This window comes from Lates calcarifer, linkage group LG16_LG22 (assembly GCF_001640805.2).
Source record: "Lates calcarifer isolate ASB-BC8 linkage group LG16_LG22, TLL_Latcal_v3, whole genome shotgun sequence".
Classification (NCBI taxonomy): domain Eukaryota; kingdom Metazoa; phylum Chordata; class Actinopteri; family Centropomidae; genus Lates; species Lates calcarifer.
Genome location: NC_066848.1, coordinates 10,870,778 through 10,882,823, shown reverse-complemented (window position 1 = coordinate 10,882,823; position 12,046 = coordinate 10,870,778). Strand labels below are relative to the sequence as shown.

The 12,046-nt window shown below is 40.0% G+C and overlaps 1 protein-coding gene across 1 annotated transcript in view; it reads right to left on the bottom strand.

Moving 5' to 3' along the window:
• sorcs3b (sortilin related VPS10 domain containing receptor 3b) overlaps positions 1 to 12,046 on the bottom strand; it is a 39,593-nt gene that overhangs the window by 16,167 nt on the left and 11,380 nt on the right. The window contains exons 2-9 of the mRNA XM_018696917.2: positions 8,753 to 8,820; positions 5,138 to 5,237; positions 4,816 to 4,974; positions 4,539 to 4,612; positions 3,594 to 3,658; positions 2,824 to 2,942; positions 994 to 1,083; positions 526 to 705 (exon numbers count right to left, since the gene is read on the bottom strand). Coding sequence (XP_018552433.1) covers positions 526 to 705; positions 994 to 1,083; positions 2,824 to 2,942; positions 3,594 to 3,658; positions 4,539 to 4,612; positions 4,816 to 4,974; positions 5,138 to 5,237; positions 8,753 to 8,820 — 855 coding nt within the window. The remainder of the gene's footprint in view (positions 1 to 525; positions 706 to 993; positions 1,084 to 2,823; positions 2,943 to 3,593; positions 3,659 to 4,538; positions 4,613 to 4,815; positions 4,975 to 5,137; positions 5,238 to 8,752; positions 8,821 to 12,046) is intronic.

The following is a 12,046-nucleotide window of genomic DNA, read 5'->3' as shown; positions in this document are numbered from 1 at the left end:
AGTCTATATATATATATATATATATATATATATGCATTTAAGACGGAAATATTGCACTTTTTACCCCATTTATATAAAAATGGGGTAAAAAGTGCAATATTTCCGTCTTAAATGCAGTGGAGTAGAAATATAAAAAGGCATACAATAGAAAATGCTCAAGTACCTCAAAAATTCTTTCCATCACTGTGTTTGAGTCACTGTTCAAGCAAAAATGCCAAACATTTGTTGGTAAAAAGAATTTGCTGCAATTATAATTTTAAAATAAATAACTGTGGGTTTTAGACTGTTGGTCAGACAGGGCAAGCAATTTAAAAATGTCAGATGTAAAGTATTGGGCCCATTTCTCACAATTTCCTAATTTTACAGGCTAAACAATGAATAGATTAATCGATAATGCAGATAACTGCTATTTTAATTATAATCGCAGCTTAGTAGGTTAACAGATGTTTTCAACTTCTGTGTGTTATGACTAGAAGGGGAATTAGGTGCTGTGACAGCTGCAGCCCATGAAGACTAACTACGCACCTTATAAAAGTCGACCAGTAGGTTACCGGCAGGTCCTCTGCTGGTTCTCAGATTCTCTAATGAAAGGGTAAAGTAGACCCCAGGGGAGTCGGAGATATACAGGCTGTAAGTGTTGTTCTGATTCCACTCCTGGACTGCAGCAAAGACCTGCTTCTCATCTGTACTGATGATATGCATGTCCTGTAGGAGGGGATGTGTGTGTGTGAGTGGGTGAGAGAAAAGAGAGACAGATGGAAAGAGGGAATGGGTGAGAATGACAGGTGCAAGCCCGCAAACACAGAGAGGCCATGTTCTGTTGAGAAGCTTTTTAATAATGTGTGACATTTCTTCACGGGAGAACACTGTTGTATTACTCGTATTTGACAAAAGAAGAAACAAAAGCGATTCAAATGAAAAACAACAATCATGTTCCTTTATGGTAATACATCTTTTATTATTTGACTGTTATTTGGGATCTTTGGAGCTTACCTTTGGTAGACAATATTTAGGTAATTTCATCCGCTTGAAGGATTCTCTCATGTAGGAGACAAAGTAGCTGGCTCGTCCTGCCTTGGTTACCTTGCAATGAAGTCAAAGAAGCTTTGTCATTCTTTAAACATACCACATTTCTTTGTACATTTCCATTTTGACTGATGCCGTGACTATAATTTTTTTCCTACACAGAGAGGACTATATAGACTGTCTGGAAAATGAAAAAACAAAACAGGATGGGAGGTTTTTACAATGTGTGACAAAATTTGCCATCATCCAAAATGTGACGCTGTTGTACAACAAGGACTTGAAGCTGAAACGTTTCCTGAAGGAGGTGTATTAATTCACAACGCATGACTGACTTGATAAAACACTTGCAATTTCACTCTGCTTTCCACACTGTCGTAACCAGGCTGAAATTACAAGCACAACAGAAATTATTATCATTATCTCAATTAGTCTAAAGCTAAGAGGCACTGAAGATTGTGTTGGCTTTATCTACAGTGCGGCTTGAAGATCTTAATGCACTACCACTTTCCCATCCACTTACAGGCAGGGCAACGCTTCTTGATTGCTTATTTTCTAATCAACTAGAAGGATGGCGTTTGTCCCCCAACACACTACATTAGGGCTCTAATGGAATAATCTATCGAAAATCAATGAGCTGCATTTTCCCAGGCCACATTTTTGAGGATGTTGCACTTGGCTGTTCCTCCTCTCCCAAGAGACTTTGGAGGTGTTGAAGACTGCTTATTTCGTTGTAGCCCAATCGATAACCTCATTACTCTTTGTCAAGTTAAATCCAACTGCCCCAAGCAATGAAAGTCACAAGAAAGTCATCTGTGCCACCACCGCTCTGCGCAGACACACTCTCTTCTGTGTGCGTGTCCAGTTATTTTCACCAGCATCTTCCTCGTGTCTGCCTCTGCCTCAACGGTCAATCTCATCTCGGCTAAATGCAATTTGGGCATTTTATTGAATCACCATTTCTGAATCACCCTGTGATATTTTTTTTTCATACATTTTCATTCTTACTTCGCAGCCATTCCAATCAAGTCTGTGGATTAAGTGTGCTGGAAGTGAAACTGGGTCATCGCTAAAGTATTGCTGCTGCAACATCATATCTTATCAAAAGATTAAATCTGTGGATAAATAAATTAAAAACGAACAGCAAACATTTAGGGGTGTTTATTCAAAATTGAAAGCGTGCAGAATGATTTACTATAAACACAGAGCCCCAGAAAACTGCTATAATTTGATTTTTCTTTTTCATGAAACTTAGCTGGAGTCTACTGGGAGTGACCAAATGCATCAAGGCTGACCAAGAAAGAGAAAATTACTTAGCTGGAAATCAATGACAGTTGAGGGCATTTGAAAATTAAATTTCTAATAATGACCCTGACTGCCGCTGTCTAATTGGAGTCAAAGTCAGAGTGAACGGTAATAAGGACACCAACCTGTCTACTCACAGTTCCTTTGCTGCGCGCTCTCAGCGAGCAAACACATTTTTCAGGCATGGAGTGTGTCTGCGCGGAAACTCAAACACACTGAGTGTGTGTGTGTGCCTTGACATGAATGAGACAAAACATAATCAAAACACACACATTGGGCCAGTGGGGAACAGGTGCGTAGGGGAAAGCCATTAGGTGGGATTTGATGAAAAAGCATGAATTGGGTGCACAAGAGACCAAAATAAAGACAAAAAAAAAAAAAAAAACAAAGAGAAAGAAAGAAAATCAAAGTTCACAGAGACAGCAGCCTTTGTGTGAAAAGATGAAGACAACTGGTTTAGTTTAATCCAGACAGGTAATCTATCACTAGGCAAACCTGCGTGAAAACATATTCGTCCTGCACAACCAGTGAGTTGGTGTCTACGTGTCCAGGAAAGAGGTACTGTCTGTTGCCTTCTGTGCATCGCTGGGCTCTGCACTTCACGTACTGAGCGCCTGGAAAAGGGGAAAAAGGAAATCAATCAGAAGTAAATTACAAACATTTACATTCAGACAGTGCTTTGTATGCACTGGAGCTGCTATACAGTATGTGTAAGATAAACATACTTTAAGTTCACTGTTCTGAAACAACTTTAAGCTTTAGTAACTATGAAAAATATGGAGAAAATCTTGGACCATGAATACAAGGCAAAGGGAACTTTGTGATCCAAATGAGCAGAGATTCAGGACTAATACAGGAGAAGCTTTTGCAGCGTGTCACATTACTAAAAAAAAGGGATGCCAGTGTATGAGACAAGAGGAGTTGGTATGCTCATTCAGATACAGATTTTCACACCACAGCAGGAATATGAACATCCAATGCAGGAGAACCCTGTAATTGGTGTGACAGAATATACCGTGCTGTTTGCAGGAGGGGAGGGGATGTTTGTCTATGAGACACAGGGGATAGATTAAGGAGAAGAAGCATCAATCAACTCGCTAAAACTCTCCATTTTTGTCAGGAGACACCTATACTGCTTTACTCTGACTTCAGGGACCAATCTGAACAGCAGAACGAGTCTCATCTTCCCCGTGACCTCGCTCTAAATGAGAGGCAAGGGGTCCTGCGGGTCTTGCCACTGTGGTGGACTGGAGTGGTGCACTCACGGCCTTTCGCAATGTGCGTCTCGATGTGGACCACATCTGATTCTTTGTCCAGCCCCATTACCGCCCTTGGAAGAGAGCGAGGAGGAGGAGAGGATAGAGAGGAGCAGAAAGAGTTGCGGGGAGGGAAAAAAAAAGAAGAAATGAGATTGAGGAAGGAGAGAGGGGCAGGCTAGGTTGAGTATCACAGCTGCACATGAACCTCCCTATTCTGTGAAACCAAGACAAGATGTTTTTATCTCCTGTAAATCAGTCAGTGTAGGATCTGCGGCACCAGTGGCAATTAATCTCAATTCACCAAAGCATCAACTGAGGAAAAAACAAGGGGGAGGGGGAAACAAAACAGCAGCTATGCCCATAAATATCTACCATAGCCAATGTGCATTGTTATTAAAATGTAGGTGGCTGCAACGCCATTTTGAAAAATAACTATTTGACGTAATGTGTGTGAAGCAATGGTTTTCAAGAGCAAAAATAATGCATTGTTTCAGGTGCCGCTATACCTGCTGTGCTCTTCTTATTTATCAAATGTCTCGCTATTTGTGCATGTGGAGAGGATGTCCTCCAACCAATGTCCTTTCTTTCCCAGCTTTTTTTTTTTTTTTTTTTAAATCACACTTGGGTTGACACATACCATGACAAAGAGGGATAAACAGGCTCACATCAATATTCACTGCCTTGTGCCTGAGCAGTCGAGATTACTAAATGACAGCGACAACAAAAACAGCATGTCATGTTTGTGTTATGGAAAAAGAGCCACAATATTCCTTCAGGTTTACGTGACGTGGATATAATCAGCTTCGTGCTTGACTGCCACCGAGGAGATCTGTTTTCAACAAGAGGTCACTGGATCCCTCTGACAGCATAGGGTCATGAGCACTATCATTATGCAAATTACAATCAATCACTGCACAAAACAGTTCAAAAATAGGATTCACATAATCATACCAGTAGAATCGGCCTGGCATCACGTTGTCGTGAACAAGCTGCCACTTCCTCCCAAAGTCCATTGAACTGTACAGCTGCAAGATAAAATTAGGCCAATCTTCATCACACTTTTAAAGTTTTAGGAGGAAGATATTGTTAATGAGCACCACCACAGCTATCATCGCATCCACAGTGGAATCACATAAAAAACACATTTTTAAAAACGCTAATGCATTCAGCATCATTTATCATCTCATCGCCATTTAAAGGTTCATTGTGGATTCACTCAGAAGCTAACCTTGCGGTCGTGACTGTAAGCCAGCATCCAGTTCTCCTGTGCCGGGTGGAAGAGCAGGCTCAGGATGTTGAAGTTAATGGGATGCTTCTCAAAGCTTGCCCCTTCATCTGAACTGATGAGAACAGCGCTCTCTACCTCTGGGTCGCTAAGCATCATTATCTAAAGTACAGAGAGCCAGACCACGAATATGGCATTAGAAGAGGGAGAGAGACAGAGATACAGTCATTTGACGGTAATTTAAAACAAAACATAACTGTAATTTGATGTCAGGATTGAGCTTGTAAGAGATCAGACAGGGATAAAGCAACAGGGAAGTGCTGACCTTCTGTTTGTTGGTTGGGCAGACGTACAGGTAACTTAAAACCGTCCTTGAACCCACTTTGTCATTGAGTTTGATGTAGGTGCTTCCATAATCAGTGGATCTGGTCACAGACACAGAAAAAAACATGTTCCATGTTTGATGAAAAAAATCCATTAAAGTCCTGCCTGAAACAGATTTCAAAGCACCATACCAGTGGTTTGACATGTTTTAGCCCATTAACTGCAAATCTGGTATTCCTTACGTGTCTGCATCTATAGAGCATACCATGTGTGTTTAGATTGATTTTCTACCATTCAAGCAGCCCCTTTTTGCTTTAAGGGGGTGGAGGGGACAACTTGCAGAGACTTGCTTAATACTAATGTGTTATTTTTGTTTTGTTTGTTGTTGCTCTTGTAAAGCGCTTTGTTGCAATCCTGCAAAGTGTGCGGTAATAATTACTCCAGCAGTAGATGACTGCTCTGGACTGTGGAAAGAATCTAGAGGATCCAGACAATGCAATAAACTCACTCTGTGTACTTTGAGGAAAAAAAGAAACTTAGTTAAATTAGTCAAGTAAATCCTTTGGAACAAAAAGACAACAGAAAGGGAGTTCCCTGGGTAAACAATGGGGATCAGGCACATTTAAAGACAGCGTATGGTCCAATGCAACTGAAAAACTGGAAAAATTTGGCAACTTCCCTTTAGTTAGGAGAGTTATGGTCTGTCCAAAAAGTTGCTGGATCTGCTAGTTTGAGGAGGCACACAGGTGACAGAACACATATCACTGCCAACCATATGAGACAGTAATGCAAATGTATAGTGTGTGCAAGCTGTAAAATACAGAGAAGAGTGAGATGAACAGGTGAAATATGGTAAGGCGCAGGGACGGACAATGTCAAGCCAGTGAAGGTGAGGCAACAGTCAAAGCAAATAAATACATTAGCCTCAAAGATTGGCTGTGTCTATCAAAGGAAAGGAAGGCTGCAGTTTGTGACATCCTTCGGCTTATTCCGCTGTTGGTGACAGTAACCTGCAAAGAAACATTGCAATGTGCACAGGACTGCTAATGACTAATAACAGATGGAAACAATGCAGGTTTCAAAATATTTAAATAAATGGACTTGCAAATGTTTTATGAGGAAGAAAATGCATTCAACTGGTTTGTTAGGCCTCAAGAATGCACATACTGCATTTTGGTGAGTGACACTGAATGTAAACTTAAGTGTTTACAAGAAAACTCCACAGGGTACCTTTAGCATGTTGTGGAAAAAGTGCTTTGTCATTGTGTGAAGATGCATTAGTGCACAGGGGCTAACCCGAAAACTCCTTGCATTAAAAGGAGGCTCTAACTCCTCTATGGCTCTTTGACAACCACCAAGAAAACATGGCTATCAAGAGAAGCATAATGCAAGTAACGTTCTGCAGTAAAAAGGTTGACATATCCATTAGGCATTCCCTCGAAATTACAATACAATTCAGCAATAATACAGCTTTGACAAACACAATATGCAAACTAAACATTCACCTTACACATGTCAAGCAAGTCTCAAGTCTCTTTCATGCTACACTGAGGTGTAATGAAACGAGCAGCTGCCTGCAAGGTAGGAAATCAATTTACGAACTTCAGGTATGCTTTGGATAATGGTCAGCACTAATATAAATACAGTAAATGCAATTTTTAGTTTAAGGGCTAAAACATCCAGTATGGGCAAAGTCCTTGAATACAACAACAGTGTGAGTGATGAACACATTGCAAGCTTGCAGCATGTAAGGCAATAGTCTCCTTTTATGCTCATAGATGTTTGTACACTGAGGACAGTGAGGAAGGAAATTAAAGACATCCTTTCCAGAGACGTGGTGAAACTCCCTTTCATACTATATATATATATATATATATATATATATATATATATATATATATTTATTATTGTAAATTAATGGTAGAATGGCCAGAATTTGTTCTCTCTGTTTCTGACTGATTTGGACATGGAGTTTCATCCTCTTTCTTTTCAGCAAGGGAAAGCTTGAGTGGGCTATTTTGTTGCTATAGTGCAACACAAAAGTGACAAATACAGGTTCAAGGTGAAGCACTGTATGTTATTTAAAAAAAATAAATAAAAAGATGAAAAATAAATGATCCAGTTCTTGGCCTTTATTCATGACATGTAAAAATACTTGCTCCTCACAGAACTGCCTGTTCCTTTCAAGTCCCACGACAAGGGTAGATGTGTTTGTCCTGGTCTTCATATTTCTCCTCGCCACAAAACAGCCAATCCACGCCTTCAGTTCTACCTGAGTGCCTCCAAATGTAATTTCACTGCGTAATTGGATAGATACCCAGAGTCTGCTATCATTGTCTGTGCATTAATCTGAATCGTCCCATTTGCTGTTGACATTGTTTTCAAAGACTTACTCCTAAACACATTTGTAGTTGTGCTTAAGTACTCCTTTCAGTTGGCATATCTGGCTGTGATTGTGGCAGTGGGAGAAAGCCTCTTAAACGATGTTATTACATCGTGAGGTTTCTTCACTACCAAAGGCAGTTGTCTCAAAACAAACAAACAAACAAAAAAAGGGGGACTTGATGCGTGTCTAGATAGCTTCTGCAAGTCACCCATTGATCTGCACATTGCATTTTGCCACCAACAGTGGCCCGGAGCTGCAGTCATAAATCATTTATTGTGTTATCACAGAAATCATTTACTGCCTGTTTCTTTTTATAACATTCAAATCTCTGCTTTTCTAATACCCATACTGAGAGCCTTTGTGCACCCCTTGATGTACACTCTAATTTACTCATGGTGCCATTGTTAAGCAGACACCTTGATGATGGAAGACCTCCTGTACACAATATGGGATTTCAAAACGTGTCAAGTCGGGTGTAAATCTTGGCGGCGCCTCTGGTGAAACAGATATTAATTTGAAACTCTATGCTTGGCGGACTGATGGTCTCTTTTTCACGTGTATTTCAGAATGAAATGAGTTCTCTGCAGGCTATGGGAGAGGTGAGAAAGAAAGGCATCTCACAGGCTGGATTGGGCTCTATGGTATAATCCTTAATGAATTCCATTCTTATTTATGACCTGACAGGGCACTGTAACTCACCTCTCAGTATATAATAAATGGAATTACTACAGCTATACAGTAGCAATTGCATGTCAATTGCTTCTGAAACAAAAGGTTACGGATGACAATCAATCAGAAACTCCATCAGGAAGTTTCTAGGTCAGAGGAAAAGAGCCACAGATCCAAACAAAGAAACCCTCAGATAAGTCTTTCTGTTTATCTTTCTTAAAGTTTCTTTCCTGATGATGGACATAAGCCTTTTCTAAAAGGTTGTTGCAGTCTTGGTTGTGTTATTTATGGGACTGCAGGGAGCAAAAAGCATGCTTCATTCTGAACTGCTTCAGATTGCTTTATTAAAACATACTTCATATTGGCTTCCATTGTGACTTGATTGTTCATATCCTAGCAAGGAAGAACACAATAAATCATACTTACAGTACATTGCAACCCCTATGAATATATTACTCTTGATTTGCTTTTGCATTTTTATAAAATTCTTGCAATGATGCTATACCCTTCCTATTTAGACAGAAAAGGAAAGATAGTAATGATTAAAGAAAACAAACTTACCTCCAGAGTGAGCTTTCAGTAACAGCCCCCAGGTTGAAGTCATACAGCTTAGTCAAAATCAGGATCACCTAAAACATAACAGCAACAGACATATTTAATCACATGCCAAGGTCTGCTCTAAAAAGCCTTTGCATAAGTACTTCACCAGCATACATTACCTGTCTACAACTAATGACGTGGAATGAACACAACATGTCTGCTACATCCCTGTACTAATAAATATCAGCATCATAGAGTACGTTATCCCCATGACAAGTGATCCTGGTTTTGTCAGGAGGTGTCAGTCTGCTGATGGCAGGATCTGAAAAAAATCCATGTGGGCTGTCAAGAGTTGTGTCTGTATCTCATGTGGAATGATACCTTCATGACAGCAAAATCTGAACATAATTGTTCAGTGAACAACGAAAAGAAATGTAGTCAGTGGCTGCACCGCATCACCCTCTCTCATTCCCTTTTTCTTTTCTTTTTTTTAACTTCTGTCTTGCTTTTACCTTCAAAATAGTGAAGTAGTTTTGCTGGAAGAACACCAACAAATGCTGATCTCAAATGTTGATGGAAGATGTGGTGTTATGTCACTTATTTTACTCATTGGAGGACTTCCAGTTCCGGTTCGGGCTAAATGCTTTTGCGTGTTCTCTCAGGATGGTTGGACAATGTGTTTCTGGAGAAACAAAAATGTGGCCCATAAAAGCCTGCCAAGGCACAGAGGGCAGAGTGAAATGGTGTGCAAACGCATTATTGTCACTCCAATGGCATTATAAATGACTTCCCATGGGGATGCTCATAACTCAGCATAGAGAAGGGAGGGTAAGGGGAGTGGGGGTGGGGGTGGGGTAGAGAGTTTGGGGCAGGGCATGGAGGGAGGGAGAGGGAATGGTAGATAACAATCAAGGAGCAGAGACATGGCATAATATGACGAATTTTTTTAAAGCCTGAAAGATAGGTCAAAAGCTCAATTACAGTGAGTTTAAACACATTAACCTTATGGGACCCGTGGAACGAGTCATTAAACTGAGAGAAGCCACACAAGACTCAGAGGAACAAAGACATGCCTCTAAGTCTGCTTTGAAAATGTTAAAAACCCAATTGACCCACAATTTAGCCATCAAACGGCCACTGTGCATGGCTGGGACTATCTGCATTACAGGTTAATTAACCAATCACACGGAGAGATAAGCATTTGCATAACTAAATGCACCATGTCTGCAAGGTCCAACACTGGAGTCTGAATCAATTTGGAGTACAGACTTAGTTAAATGGCTGTGATGTTAGGCCTAATTGTCTGCTTTGAAAAATAGATACAAGAGAAAAACTCTGCCAAACTGTTGATCGTTTGTCTCGTCAGTTCTCTTTTACTAACAACAATGACTCTGTGTCATGGGACACTATAAATACTATGAGGTAAATTGAATCTGGAATTGATTTTATCAGCGTCAAACTAGAGGCAGTTCATTCCTAACCAAAGGGATTCAAATAGAACAGCAAATTAACTGAGTGAACAACGAATAGATGTTCACAGTTTTATGGGTTTCAATCACTTGTGCCATTTTGCATGTGGATCCAATTTAATCAAATGCTCACAAATTTAGATAAGGGTGTGAAATAACCTTTGAAAACAGCCCCAAACGGCAAAACTTGATAACAAAAAGCCTCTCAACAACCCAAGTAATACTTATCATTAGGAGCTCCTTCTTAGCTGTTGTCGATGTGTTTGTACGGTTGGCTCATTAACAAAAGCTGACCCATTGTAGTGGGTCAGTGACGATCTACCTCAGGGACCAACAGACTAGCGAGGCAGATGACTGTTTGGATGATTTGTCCCTAAGTGGATACATCAAGAGTACATCACTGAAGACTATGTGTTCCCACGTCCTCAGCATTATTGATAGGGTGTGCATCTGTGACTCAAGTCAATAGGGAGCAGCTACTATACATGCAAATGCTGAGACCAGTAGAGAGAGCACATGATGTGCACAGTAGATGCGTGACTTATGCTATGAAAACCCGACAAATGAGACTGCAATAAACGCAAAACTCTAAGAGTTTATGGTGAAGTCTTGCATTTATGTAAATACTGGGAACAAACAAACACAAAATGGCTTCCAGAATTATTTTGAGCCTTCTAGGTAAATACAATTCTCCATGCATATCATCGCTCACTTGCATACATGAAATTAAGTAAGGACCCTGGAAGGCCAAAAGCAGTGCATTTATTCATGTTTATGTTTTATTGATGTGAGCAAAGAGAGCTTTGCCCCGGGAAAGTCAACCAATCATTTTTCAGATTGGCTCTCACCCTCAGAGGAGTTGAGTTTAGTCATCCTTTTATCCTAACATTCTATTCTCGTCACTTTCTTTCCCTTCTTTGCTTCCTTTTTCCTCCTTTCTTTCATTCTTTCAATCCCACTGTCTTTGTTTCTTTTTCTTTCGTCCTTTTGAAACAGTCTCTCTAGATAGTGTCTTTTTACATCCAGCATATTTCACAAGGAAGGAACTGGCGCGTAGAGAAGATATATATATATATATATATATACATATATATATATATATATCAGATATATATCAGATATATCAGAGTCAAGTGCTGTTTGGCCGTGCAAAGATTTTGACTCCTTCAGATGGCTGAATAGACAACCTCCATGGCAACTAAGGTGTTACAGCCATAATGTCATTGTGATATACTGTATCTGCTTGACGCAAAATATCTCATCCACACACAGACCTACACGATCCACTTGCACAAGCGTTCAAGCATGTAGCATATGCATGTACTGCACATTCATAGACTGTTGGACTAAAACAAATCTTCACAAATTCCATATCAGTCTCTTTTCTTTTTTGTTTTCTTTTGTGTTTGTGTTTTATTGTTTTTTTATTTTTTATTTTTTGTGAAATGCTCCAATTTTTAAAGTGTTCCAGTGGGATATGAGAGGCATCTCAACAACATGTTGAAAACATGTTGGCGGGCATAAGATTTTCTGCACAGCCTGCAATTTAGGTATGAATCATCTCTGTATCTGTCCTATAATGTGGCTATTAATAAAGTGAAATAGACTGTTGCTGCACATCAGCGCAGTTTTATTGTGCTTTCTAACGCCACACTTCAAGTGAAACCTGTTGCTTAGCCAGCTCCCAGTAAAGCATCATTAAGACAGCACCCCTCAAATATTATTTCTGTCTAATTGGGTAGTCGAGGGGAGAAAGGAACCCTAACTCCACACATCACACCTCCAGATCATTGTTCCTTTTCTGCTCAGGAGTAACACATCATGGGAAGTAGGAGCAATCTTTAGA